Source organism: Planococcus citri, chromosome 1, assembly GCF_950023065.1.
Source record: "Planococcus citri chromosome 1, ihPlaCitr1.1, whole genome shotgun sequence".
NCBI lineage: Eukaryota > Metazoa > Arthropoda > Insecta > Hemiptera > Pseudococcidae > Planococcus > Planococcus citri.
This window is the reverse complement of record NC_088677.1, coordinates 64,976,111-64,990,157: the sequence shown is the minus strand read 5'-3', so window position 1 is coordinate 64,990,157 and position 14,047 is coordinate 64,976,111. Positions and strand designations below refer to the sequence as shown.

The following is a 14,047-nucleotide window of genomic DNA, read 5'->3' as shown; positions in this document are numbered from 1 at the left end:
TTAAATCGAACTCAAAAACATAAAATTACATCAGATAATCAGCTGAATAGTAATGAATACCAGTGAAAAAATAAAAGGAAGAATAGAAATTAGAAAGCCATCAAAAGTCAATAAAAAACTAGAACGTCAGAATTTGAACAATTCATTTCGATAAGTAAACTTTAAAAAAAACCATATCGATTCCCTCTATTTCAGCCTTCAGGGTTTTACAAAAACTGTTTTTTTTTTGAGAATAGCAAAAAAAAGTGTTTTCTTGAAAAAAAACATTGTTTAAAAAATCGATTACAAATCATTCTACTAGTAAAAGGACATAATAAAATTGATAACAAGTTTCAGTTCCGGCTTTTCTAAAATATCGTATTCTTTTGGGATATCAATATCGTCTTTTGCGAATCGAGCTCTATGAATTTTATGGCATATTACCGAGTGAATTTCGGCAACGTTCTTGGCGAATTCTGAAAACTGCCGAAGGTACCAAGGAGTAAAAGTATCATGAGTCGGTGGTTTTCTATCTAGATCATGATCATCTATCAGGTAATCTAGCAAAGCGCAAATAAAAGAATCCTGTTTCTGATAATTCTTTTGCAAATGTTCGATGCGCAACTTGTTTAATTCAACGAATTTAAAATAACCGGATAATTTAAGGACTGATTTATAGGATGCACCTTTGAAGGTTTTATAATACTTGGGATCGAGATGATGAAGTAAAATCAACTTTCTTAGAAAAATAACTCTATCATCGGTGCAAGTCGTCAACATATAGAACCATTTCTGCATCCTAACTTCATACGATATTGCAATTGAATCCATACCGGCGAATGACGATCGATCTTCCTTGAAATTTAGATCACACCAATACATCTCTCTGTCCTCTATCTTACTGCGAACAACTTCGACGCCGTATACTTTATTATACTTTTCTTGGATCTCTTTCTGAAAACATACAGGTTATCATTACAAACGAATTCGTGCTAATTGCAACTTGCACAACATCAAAAATATCTATAAGAGGAAGAGAAATCCGAAATCAATCACTTACCAACTTCATTTCTGCATTAATTTTCGCTCTGCAGGCTTCAGTATACGAAACAAGCATTTGGTCATATGCATATTTCCAAGCAGAAGTATCCGACATTTTAAATATTATTTATATTTCTGCGTAAGAAAACGAAAATTTTACAGCTAACTTACAATTCGATGGCTTAGTTTAAAAAACACGTACCTAAGTCCAGGTTTTTCAAAAATGCTTTCTTAGTGGTTTCTTTAGTAAAAAAAAAACGAGGAATCTGAATATAAAAACCTCGTAAGTCGAAAATGCACCCTAACGCTGTAATCGGCGAAAATCTAAGATTGAAAAACGCGTAAGTCCGACATACGAGGTTTCTATAATGAATGAAAAATACGTAAGTCCGACTTACGAGGTTTCTATTATAAAAACCACGTAACTACAAGAATTTCATCAATTTTAAATTTGAAAACCTCGTAAGTCTTCGTTAAAAACCACGTAAGTCCTATGTAAGTATGATGAAAACCTCGTATCTTGTCTTTAGAAACCGCGTATGTCCTTTCAAAGCGCTTAATTAACTACTTATAATTGATCAACCTATAAAATATCATCAGACCATACCATTAAGCAGGGATTTCCAGCCAATCATCGATTGGCTTTTGGCTATCAGCAGTATCAGCTTTTTGAAGTGGGTACCAGCGGTACCACACACGAGCACTCTATAGTGTTTAATACTCAGTAATACCTTTCTAGAACACAATGAATACTCTCAGGGTCGGGTACAGAAATCTTTATTACACAATAAGCAATTACAAATCCCATGAATAATCAGCCTACTAATTATAATTAAATAACTAATCGCGTACGATTATTCAGTAAGCTTCGCCACGTTAAAGACCTTGATTTCCTTTATCATCTAACAGTGAGTATATTTCTATGTTAGAAGTGGAGGAAGCAACATCAAATAACAATGAGCCAACTTGGGCAACTTTACCGTGGCTAGCTTCTAGTACTTATAGACCTTGGGCGCACAACTTATCTGCGAGTAGCGCACTGACATAGTACGCGGCAGAACGCTGCACACCCCCTACCCACTACATTGCCCCCCGGGCCGTCCAAGGGGTCACCTTGAACAGGCACGGCAGCGACTAGCGGGGGAAGGGGGGGTGCCACCGAGCCTACTTTTCAAATAAGACCAACGGTCGAATTTTACGAGTAGATCGTTTCGCGCTTCCCTAGACCAATTTTTTCCAACCAAGGACCGAAAATTTTAAAAGACTTGGTTCAAAGAACCCCCTAATTAACTCTAAGTTCACTATATAATAATAAGTTTTCTTAAAACTAAGTTTAAAACAATAAAAACTGGCAAAAACGCCTTATAATTAAAAAAAACAAAATTTTGTCTAAAATAGTTTAAAAATGTAACAATAGAGCGCGCTGTAGTAGCGACTTGTAATAAATTTTGAACAGAGGTTCAGGGATCGCGGAGGGGGGGGGGTCTAGTGCCTCCACCTCCAGCTCCGGCTCCCAAAATTTTTAAAAAAGTACCTCCGGCTCCGGCTCCAGCTCCGGAGATTTTTCATGAGTACCTCCACCTCCACCTCCGGCTCCACTTGAAAAATTGCAAGTACCTCTTGCTCCGGCTCCGGCTCCCGGAGCAAGGCCCAAAAAAGGGTACCCTCCGGGGGGCTCCTGCCCTCCAGCTCCGCCTCCGGAGGTCAAGGAGGGGGGGTTTTGAGCCTTCCCCTCCGGCTATTTGAAAAAAAATACCTCCGGCTCCAGCTCCAGCTCCGGTTTTCTTTGTAAGTGCCTCCGCCTCCACCTCCGGCTCCAGTAAAAAAATTTCAAGTACCTCTTGCTCCGGCTCCTGCTCCCGGAGCAAGGCAAAAAAAGGGTACCCTCCGGGGGCCTCCGGGCCTCCACCTCCGCTCCGCTCCGCGATCCCTGCAGAGGTTGGCACTTCTGGGCCGAACGAACAACAACAACATCACTCTGTGTTTGTAAACACGAGGAAAAATAAAAATAATGGTTGAAATTTTGAATTTATTTCCCAAATTTGGGTTTTTAATACTTAAAATTATAGCGATGGCCGTTTTTCCACGTCGATTTTCTCGACGGTACTCTTCTGACGATGTCTGGATGCTGGTAAGTCTTCTTGCTACAACTGTAGCTCTTTTTTTTCACTCTTCATGATGGACATTTTTGTCTCATCTTTTACTCTGGTTTTTCTAATTTTTTTCACCTTTTTATTTACGACGATATTTTTTCGCTTTTACACGTATAATTTTTCCCGCAGGTTCGATTTCGTATTGCTGGACAGTACTCGTTGAATTTTTCGCTTTGCGGTTCGCCAATACTTTGAACCTGTAACGACACGATTGGATTACTTTTTTGTCACGATTCGTCGAACGTTTTGCGCTGTTGCATCGCTGTACGAGGTGTGTACTTTGTTTCGTGTTTGATTTACTGGAAAAATTTACCTTTTGATTCGTAGACGGCTTGTTCGTCGAAATTTACGCTGGTGTTTTTCCAGGGAACGTTGGTACCGCTTTGGTATTTTTATTTGACCGGTGACCGATCGATAACGAACACCTACGAACACGTTTTTATATTGATACTCGTATCTGCGTCGAGCGGTTTTATGTTCGATTTGTTCGGCGATGAAATTTATACAAAATAGGTAAGTTGGTGTTTGTACTTACTTTTATTGATTCGACGATTTCGATACACGAAATATTTGACCGCTTTTATCGATTAGTTTTCCGTAGTACGACTCTGCACGTGGCACGCTTTTTCGACGGATGATACACCACACAGATAGCCAAATTCCAGCACGAAAACTACGAAATGAATCTTACGATTACTTCCTCGATTTATTGGGTAAGTAGTTAGTAGTATTAATTACTCAATTATGACGATCATTTACCTGTAACAACTGGCTATTGTTTTTTCACGACGCGTTCTGCACGTTTTTTCGCGATTAACGCTTTAATAATCAGATTGAACGCCACAATTAATTAATTTGACGTATCCAACACTTATTGAACGAAAAATTCGGACAATTTTGCACTATGGAATACTTAAAAATTTTCCAAGTGAAACTTGGCAAAAAAAAACGGAGCGGATTTTTACTTGCAACAAGTAGGTAGGTACTACGTACGGCGTATAAAAACTCACTGGCGAGTTGTTCAGTCGGATACATTGTATCCGGCTCGCATTTTCGCGTTATCAGTGGTACATGGAGGTGGTTTCCCATTGTTTTGGGGTAGTTAGTCCCAATGCTTGAATATTGAGTATACTTGTTCGACCTTCAACACGTTCAAAACGAGATGTGAGCGCAGTGTTGGCGTTGCATTTATTTCTTTGCTTTTTGATAGGCACATTATGCTCGCATCTCTCAACCTATCTTCGCCTATTATGTTACCTATCTTCTGTAACCAAATTTGGTCTTCAATATCGTCGCTTCTAATTATCATGTGGACTTGCTTTATTTTGTCCGATATTTTTAATTTTTTATCCTGCTCCTTTTTTTCTCTCAATTGTTTTTGCCTCTCGGCAATTAGCATTTTTCGCGTTTTTTTCAAATCTTTTAGGTGTTCGTGCAGTACTTCGTCGAGTTCCCTGTTGGGTAATTTATATAGCCATTCGCCTGTTGCCTTGTAATGATTTATGGCCATATCTTCTTCTTTTTCTTTTTGCTCAATTCTTTCTTGGAGCTCCCTCATTCTTCTTTCTTCTTTTAATAGGGTATCAAATAAGGCCTCTTTGTCGTCCATTTTTTGTTCAATTTTTTTCTTTTCTTTTCTCTCAGTTAGGCGAGTTCGGTCGTAAATTCTCTGCTGGAAAGGACGTTCATCAAATGCTGATTTATATCTGACGTCATCCTCCAGCATACGCAATTGTTGTTTGTTAACGAAGGGGGTCATTTGGCGAATATTAGCGATAGGTCTATCTTCTGGTTGGGTGGTTTTATAATTTTGCATTCTATAGCAATTTGAATGAATTCTATACAAAATTATATAGGGTCCTTTTCTCTTGGGGTAGAGTTTTCCGGACACCATCTTGTGGCTGTCACTCTGACAATGAGTGTCCAACATCACAAGGTCACCGACCTCGACCCTTTTCACTACATTATCGTTTTTATTGAACTCTTGCTCATCTTTGATTATTTTTTCATGGTTTTTGAGCCGAATGTAGGTGTTAATTTTTTCCATTCTTGTTTTTGGATTTTCTTTCAAAATGGCGTCGAGTTCATCTTCGTATACTGCAGCCTTTGCCAAACGGTCTGCAATTGCGTTGCCATAATCATATTTATGCCCCTCTACGTATCTGATCTCGATATGCTCAAATGAATTTTTCAATTTATTGATTCTGAGTAAAATTTCTTTATTTAAAATATCTTTACCATTACTGCGCCAATTTTTGATGATATATTGGTCAGTTCTTTTTATGGTATCTATTGCATATCGAGAATCAGTGTTTATTATTAATATTTTATGCTCAGTTTTTCTACTTATCAATTCCATGGCTATTTCTATTGCAGTGAGCTCTGCAATATTATTTGTATTTTTATTCAATTTTAGCCTATGGCTGATATTCATTTTTCCGTATGGTTTCAGGCAAATACCAATTCCAGCCACCGCATCATCATCTCCGTTTCTGGTGCATGCACCATCGGTGTAAATGTGGACCACTCCATTTTCAATCAAGAGGTCATCGTCCTCAATTGTTCGAGTATCTTGGACTTGGTCAAACGGTATGTAATCTAATGATTTTGTTAATTTTTCTCTGGTTTTTTGGTATTCGCCATCTATGTCGAACGGATGAATTAAAAACAGGGCTTCAAACCCGAACGTTTTCGGGTACGGGTATCGGGTACGGGTACAGATTTATTTCTCAGAGGATCGGGTACAGGTATCGGGTACGGGTATGAAAATTTTAAACGTTCGGGTACAGGTACGGGTTCGGGTATTTTAGGTGAAATGCCCGAACTGTACCCGATCTATCGGGTATTTGGGTTCAAAATAGTCTCTATCGGGTACGGGTACAGGTTCGGGTATTCCTCATTTCATTTTTCGGGTACGGGTACGGGTTCGGGTACAGAAATTGTTGGATTTTTGTTCGGGTATTCGGGTATTCGGGTACGGGTACGGGTACGGGTTTGAAGCCCTGATTAAAAATACTTCAGGGTCGGGTTGTTCATTTTCTGCCCCTATAATTTCATTTGGGGTCAGTCCAAATTCGGTGGGTCTCAAATTCATCACTTTTTCGGCATCTCGGACATATCTTTCCCAACCTTCGTGGGTATAATGGCTCAAATCATCAAACTCCTCATTTATTGCAATTCTGAGCAATGTCCCCAATTCTCTCATCGTACGCTCACATGAATTAGCTGGAGCATTGTACGGTGCAATGTGTGTGCACTTAATGTTATTTTTTGCACAAGTATTTTTCCATTCTTCACTAATGAATTGGGGGCCATTGTCAGTAGTTATTGTTTGCAATTTATGCCCCTTAGCTGCTAATTCGTCGCGTATGCGCAATAAAAGATCAGTGCACCTTTCGGTGGTCATATCCGGTGCATCATAGAACCATGTATAATGGCTAAAGATATCTTTACCTACAATGACCGCTTTGGATTGGCCTTCTTTGTTTGGCAATGGGCCAAAAATATCCATAGTGACAAGTTCACCGACCTCTTTAGCTACTATTTTTGCATATTGGGGGTATTTTTTGAAACCATATACTTTGTTCGTTTTACAAGTTCGACACGAATTTAATATTACTTGTATATGTTTTTTGGCGTTCGGGTAGTAGTATACCCGTTCAAAGATTGTTGCCAGTCGTGCACTACCAAGATGACCATACCAGTGATGTAAATAATTGACCACATCAGCGAATAGATTATTTGGTAACACTACCAGCTTGTGTCTTTTCACTTTACGATACAATACGCCATCTGTCATTTCATATTTTCTTTCTATATTTGTTATTTTGCTGTTTACTGCAGCTTGCCCCCTTACTTCGACCTTTAATTCGACCTTGCCGCGTTCTATGACATTTCTGATGGCTCTTAAATTGTCATCTTCTTGCTGGAGAATTTCCATCATTTCTAGGGCGTCGCGTAGTTTAGGAGGTATTTGGTATCGTGTGAAAGAATAATTTATCAAATTGCATTTTAGGGTTACCTTGGGCGGCATTGCTTCAAAATATTTTTTGTGCTCTTTTTTGATAGAATAATCAATATTGAAGCTGTTTAAAATCGTTACCCAATATGCCGCTTTTAGATGCATTTGCCCCACATTGCGTATTTTATTGACCATTGATTGGAGGGCGTGGGGTACGTTGACCTTTCGACCTACCAACCAAACTTGACACTTTTTTAGTACAGTAATTAGCGTAAGTATTCTTTTCTCTATCATTGAATAATTTTTTTGGTGTTTTTTCAGACAGGAGCTGACGAACATAATTATGCTGTCATTCCCGCCATCGTCTTTTTGATATATTACTGCACTGATGGTGTCTTGGTCGTGGGCAGCTTCGATGAAGAATTCTTTGTTTGGATCAGGAGCGGTGAGTTCAAATGGTTGGCAGAATGCTTCGTATAGTTGGTTAAATGCATTTATATGTTTTTCCCCCCACTCCCATTTCGCATCTTTTTCTAACAGATCGGTCATTGGCCTGAGAATTGCCTGATAGTTTTTTATGAATTTCGAATACAGCATCGTTAAGCCTGTTAGTTGTTGAATTTGCCGAATATTTTTTAATACTACACCATTTCTTCTTTTTTGCCAATATTTATTTTTGAATTTTTCTAATTTTTCGATTTTGATTTGCTGTTTGCCAATTTTGTCTTTGTCTAAGACATAGCCAAGGTGGTCAATTTTTTCTTTGAACAATTTTGTCTTGTCAGCATTCAAGGTCAAGCCAGCTGCTTGTATGCGTTTCAAAAATTCAACAATTGATGCTACATGGTCTTTGAAATTTTTTGATTTAATTCTGGCATCGTCTACGTATAAGTCCAGATCTTTTAGACCGTGCAAAATTTTTCTTAACATTTTTATAAAATAGGCAGCGGCTATTTTTACTCCAAAAGGCATTCTCATATACTCGTATGTTTGGCCATCTACTTTGAAAGCAAAATATTTCCAAAAATCTGGGTGTATTTTCATTTGCCAATACCCATAATTAAAATCAAATGTAGATTGGTATTTTATTCCATGACCGCTGTGAACAATTTTTTCTAAATTTGATGCCTCATTGGGGTCATCTTCGAGTAGCATATTTAATATGGGGGGGTCAATACATATTCTCACTCGGCCATCAGCTTTTTCCCTCACTAGGGTACTACTTACGAATTTTGATTCTGATGGTCGAGCAATTTCATTTACCAACATTTTGTTCAATTCTTCAAACACTTTTTCTTCGTTGTGTTTGCTAGGTATGAAGTTTCTGTGTTTCCATTCTGCTGTATTTGGGTCAATTTTGAATTTCAGCCCATATTCTTCACTCCTGTCGTAACCAATTTCATCTCTCCAGCATTCTTTAAATGGTGAGATTTGCTGAATGGCATACATTTTTTCGTCGTAGGTTATGTTTGAATACGAATTTGGCGAATTAATTTGGAAAAATTGTGCTTTTCGTCTACGATTTGTTGATTTTCATAAATTTCGTTCGATAATACAGCTACTTTTATTTTTTTCACGCCATAGGCTTCTCTTACGCTTTCATTTGTGAAGTTTAAGTATCTTTTTTCTTCTAGTAGTTTACATTTTGCACGAGTTTTTTCCATTGAAATTTCAATTTTTTCTTTTTTCATCGTGTGTCTGCCGATCAAAAAACCACACGGAAGATATCTCACAATGTAAAATGGAATTTCGATTTCGATGTCTTGGAATTTCATTTTTATTTTTACCGAAAATGGAAAGGTGTTTTCTTTTTTGCCATTGGCTACCGTTATTACCACTTGATTTTTTGGTATGTCGTATTCCATTTTTTTCTTGTGATTTTTTTCAATTACTTGCATTAATCGCTCGCTAATTAAATTTACTTCAGCCCCTGTGTCCATTAGGGTAAATGTGCCTAAGTTTGCGCGCTTCCTAAGATTGCGCAGTAACGATTTCTCAGAACCAGTGAGAGTTACAACATTTGATACCGCCTTTACTTGAAAGAAGAATCAAAATGACCATACTTCACGATTTTTGGTGATGGTAGCACCAAGTGTTGCAAATTGACAAGCGAAAAACTTTTTTCTCAAATTTTTTTATAATTTTTCCAATAAAAGCGACACGCGACAATTTTTATGGAAATGGCTGTAGAAATCTAAATAAGCTATTTTTAGATTCGTCATTGTCTGGGGATTATAACAAGCACATATTTCAAGTATTTTCTGCTTTAATTAAGTTTCAATTTTTCAATTTTTTAAAAAAGCACCCCTGTGCCTAAGATTGCGATTTTCAGTTTTTGTTACTTTTCTAGACTAATAATGATACTTTTCGAAATTTTCATTAAGAATTCAATTTATTTGAATGAAATGACACCTTCTATATGTGTATCGAGTTTATTCCTTGTCAAAAGCAAGGGAGAAATGGGTGTAATGCTGTAAATACCAGATATGAGCACATTTCCAGTGTGATTCACTTAGAAGCAGGGCTTAAAACCACCAAAACCAAAACCAAATAAAACCACCATAACCATTGTTTTTAATTGGTTTTAACTTTCAACCACTACCACAACCATTTCAACTTCTTTTTGTAAATTTCAAAAACAACAACAACAACAAAAAACCAATATATTTGAAAAAAATGAAAACCAATTCATTTAAAAACAACCATTTGGGAAAAAAATTTGAATTGAAACAACCAAAACCACCAAAAGTTGTGTTCTTTGGAGAAAACCACAACCACAACAACCATTTCAATTTTCAAATGTAACCATAACCAATTACAACCAATTCATGAAATGGTTCTTTTTGGTTTTTGCTATTTTTTTTTCAATTTTTTCAGACCTGTGATGGAAATTTTCTGGTTTTTTGTCTCAAATCATACTTTTAGTAGTCCTGAATTAGTTTTTGTATAAATTTATTTGAAAATCAAAATTGTTTTTGATATCAAAACCACCACAACCACCAAAACCATTTGAAAATTTGAAATGGTTTTTGATGTGAAAAACCACCACTACCGCAAAAAAAACTATTATTACAGAACCAAAACCACATCCACACCTTATTAAAAAAAATTGAAACCATTTCAAAACCAGAACCAGAAAAACTTTGAAACCTAAACCTTAAAACCAATTGGAACCGTTATGGTTTGTGATTGGAAAACCAATTCAGAAACCATAACCAAAAACCATTTATTTTTGAGTCCTTTAAAAACCACCTACCACAACAACCAATAAAATCCAAATGGTTTTAAGCCCTGCTTAGAAGTTTCAAATGCACGTTCACGTGAGACATTTTGTTTGCTTTCATCATTAATTAAACAATATTGACGAATTTCTATGTTTTTCACTGGTGCACAATCTTGGGAAGGTGAATGCGCAATCTTAGGAAGGCATATTCCTAAGTTTGCGCATTTGACTTTTTTTGGTTTTTGGTCAAAATATCAAAAACTAAATCGATTAAAAATTTCATTTCTGGGGCAAATCATAGCCAAATGTTTGAAGAACCTTCTGTACAAATTTCAATATTCTAGCTCCTTTTCATAAAAAGTAGTGACTGTTTGAAAATTAGGTGCGCAAACTTAGGCACATTTACCCTAATCCATAGTATCCACGACCTTCAATGTCCCATTCGATTACACACGAGTTAGGTAATTCTTCATTTTCTGTTTCAGGTTCATTGGACTCCGGAGAGCTTTTTTGGATTTTAGGATCAACTTCTATTTGGGGTTTTTCAATTTCGGCGGCTAATATTTGCGGTGAGTGAGTTGTTTTGTCATTTTGAACATTTTTACTCGATGTTTTATTATTTTGATCCGCTTTTGTTTCAATTTCCAGCCATTTTTCAATCGCTTCCAACGACAAGTCTGGTTTGCCTGGAGCCAGAACTACTTTTTTCGGAATTTGCCACTCCTGGAATGGCTGCTGGAGTTGAAACTATTGGCTGTTGATTTGGAAATTCATCCGGCGGAGTAACAACGATTTTTGGAATCGGGAGTATGTCTGGTTCAGTTTGGACCATTTTGTGCACTTTTTTCACGTTGTGTTCTTTATTTTGCTGTGCATACTGTTGTTGTTTTTCCGTGTTTTTCTCCCCTTGGTCTTTATACTTTGAATTTTCGAAAATCTTCGTTTTCGGTAAAATTTCTCCCTTTATAGTTGCTCGTTTTGGGCTTTTCACCAGTTGTTTGAGTTTCTTCGGTTTGTTTTTCCTCTAATGTGTGCCCAAAATTGGTGTAAATTTGTTTGGTGGTAGATACGTTTACATACATGGCGATATACTCATCTGTGACCGATTTTTTAATCAAACTCAATTTTTTAACTAGATCTTCTTTTCCTTCCAATCCTTCGAGATTTATTTTATTTTTTATTGGATCGGGGATTTTGGCTAATATTTTTGACATTAGACCTTCTTTATCTAGATGAGTTTCAGCCAAAGTATCATACCATAATGAGAAGTACTCAATATAATCCGCCATTGTTTTAATGTTTTGGGGAGGGCTTGTATCAAAGAAATCGATTGCAGACTGTTTTGCTGAATGATCCCAATAAAGATTCAAGAATTCAGCTATTAGTTTATCTAATGTGTCGCAATCCTGGAGTTTTGAAGTCCATGCTTGGGTTTTGTATTCAACACATGAAATAAACAACATTCTTCGATTTGTTGCTCCCAAGTTTTCTTCAATATATTTTGTTTGGAATTGCTTCACGAAACGGACCGGATGGTGGCGAATTTCTTGGGTAAACATGGTGGCGCTTTTTCTAAACAGATCGATGAAAACCTGCTCAGATGACGATTTTACACCGCCTCCACCTGATGCCACTCTAGCTTCAGCTCCTCTGAGCACAGCATCCAGTGTTTTTTGCATCTCCGCTTCATTCTTTTTCCATAACTCCATTCCTTCTTCACCCATCTTCTTAAAAACTTCCTCTTTGAATTCACCTATTGCTGAACCAATTGCCACATTCGTTTTTGTGGTCCAATCTTCGAATTGTTTATTGGCATCTGTTTTTAAAGTGTTTTCAAATTCTTTTAATTTCTCAGTATATTTCTTTTCATACTGGTCTTCGAGTTCTTTGTTCTTTTCATCTATCTTTGCTTTGTAGCTGTTTTCCAGTTCCGTCACCTTATCTTCGACTTGTTTTTTAATTTTGCCGTCGATAAGAGACTTGAACTCATTAAACTGCTGTTCGGTTATCATCTTTACTACTTTGCTGTTTCTTGTTTTCACAGGTATTGGCAAAGAAGTGTCAATCAAGCGATTGCTACGATGTCTCCGAATTTGGGGTGGGGTAATTCTTGCTGGACTTGAATTCTCCACTAGCAAAGACTTACGAGGAGTCTTATTTTTATCCGTTTTTTCTTTCAAAATAAATTTTTATTCGGATAATAATTTTGTTTTATTTTCAACTCCAATAAAACTCTTTAATTGATTTTCTAGCCAAATGAAAACCAATTTTATCGAATTTAGTTCGATTTTTTGCCACACGTTGCGGGCTTATTTTTTTTTTGAAACAAAAAATGGCTTATTTTTTAGTGTAAAAAATTATCTGTCCCTTTGTCAGGCGCCAGTGAAGTGGGTACCAGTGATACCACACACGAGCACTCTATAGTGTTTAATACTCAGTAATACCTTTCTAGAACACAATGAATACTCTCAGGGTCGGGTACAGAAATCTTTATTACACAATAAGCAATTACAAATCCCATGAATAATCAGCCTACTAATTATAATTAAATAACTAATCGCGTACGATTATTCAGTAAGCTTCGCCACGTTAAAGACCTTGATTTCCTTTATCATCTAACAGTGAGTATATTTCTATGTTAGAAGTGGAGGAAGCAACATCAAATAACAATGAGCCAACTTGGGCAACTTTACCGTGGCTAGCTTCTAGTACTTATAGACCTTGGGCGCACAACTTATCTGCGAGTAGCGCACTGACATAGTACGCGGCAGAACGCTGCACACCCCCTACCCACTACATTTTAGCTTGATTTTCATTAGCTTAAATAAAGCTGGCTATTGGCTGGCAAAATTTCATTGGCTGGCGATTGGCTGGCTTTTGGCTTACAAAAACAAAAATACATGTACATGTGACCCCTCACTCAAAATACTCGTTATGATGCGTAGATGATTGTTAAAAAGGACAATTTCATTTTTGTGACGTCAGTGATTGTAAGACGTGAGTTGTGAGTAAAAAAACATGAAATATATGGAAAAAAAATTGCAAAAATTGAAAAATTCGAAAATCACTTCAAGTTCATTAGCTTTTAGCTATTAGCTATTGGCTGGCAATTTTTCATTAAGCTGGCTTTTGGCTATTAGCTTAAATACCATTGGCTTTTAGCTATTGGCTGGCTGGAAATCCCTGCCATTAAACAAAAATTAGGTCTTTTTGTGAATTTTTACTTTTGGCAAAAAAGTGATACTTTTTTGTAATTTTGGAAAAAAGCAATACTTTGTTGCAACTTTGAAGAATTTTGGGCAATTTTTACGAAAAAAGTTGAGAAATTTTAGAATTTTTTTTCAAAAAAATATGACCACTTTCACCAATTTTTGGAAAATTATCAATATTATAATTTTTTTTTTTAGATCTGGAAAAATTAAGTTTTTGAACATTTTTTTAATGCAAAGTAACCGAGCTGGATTTCCGATTCACCGGCATCAATTTGTTAGAGAATATCGAACTTATGATAGGTAGGATTGAATTTTTTGCTGTTCGAAGTTAATTGCAACGCCTTCTGAAGCGATTTGAAATTCCTGAAATAAAGATAAATTTTACCGGAGGATTCGGATCGACTGGAAAATGGTAGCCTAGCAATCGATTCGGAGAGTCGACATTAGAAGGTAGACTAAGTTTTAAGTAAATTGTTTT

The 14,047-nt window shown here is 36.7% G+C and overlaps 2 protein-coding genes across 4 annotated transcripts in view; one reads left to right on the top strand and one right to left on the bottom strand.

Annotated features, from left to right (window-relative positions):
- LOC135833376 (uncharacterized) overlaps positions 1-4,319 on the bottom strand; it is a 47,233-nt gene extending 42,914 nt beyond the window's left edge. The window contains exons 1-7 of one of the 2 annotated variants that reach the window (XR_010556456.1): positions 3,933-4,319; positions 3,709-3,846; positions 3,487-3,598; positions 1,628-3,370; positions 1,223-1,344; positions 1,040-1,155; positions 813-933 (exon numbers count right to left, since the gene is read on the bottom strand). Coding sequence is in view for 1 of the 2 variants with exons in the window: in XM_065347141.1 (XP_065203213.1) it covers positions 298-933; positions 1,040-1,135 (732 nt within the window). In the remaining variant the exon portion in view is untranslated. Of the gene's footprint in view, positions 1-248; positions 934-1,039; positions 1,156-1,222; positions 1,345-1,627; positions 3,371-3,486; positions 3,599-3,708; positions 3,847-3,932 lie in introns of those variants that run through there. The other variant, XM_065347141.1, reaches the window with a different exon arrangement.
- On the top strand, positions 3,781-12,918 carry LOC135833377 (uncharacterized). Of its 2 annotated transcripts, XM_065347144.1 has the most exons (6): positions 3,781-3,886; positions 5,626-5,762; positions 7,456-7,579; positions 10,843-10,926; positions 11,006-11,164; positions 12,402-12,918. In XM_065347144.1, the coding sequence occupies exons 1-5, from the start codon at positions 3,808-3,810 to the stop codon at positions 11,116-11,118; spliced, it is 537 nt and encodes a 178-aa protein (XP_065203216.1). In that variant the 5' UTR covers positions 3,781-3,807; the 3' UTR covers positions 11,119-11,164; positions 12,402-12,918. The 2 variants fall into 2 exon arrangements, with proteins under 2 accessions (XP_065203216.1, XP_065203215.1); XM_065347143.1 differs by lacking the exon at positions 12,402-12,918 and having other exon boundaries at positions 11,006-12,233.
- Positions 12,919-14,047: the final 1,129 nt, after the last annotated feature.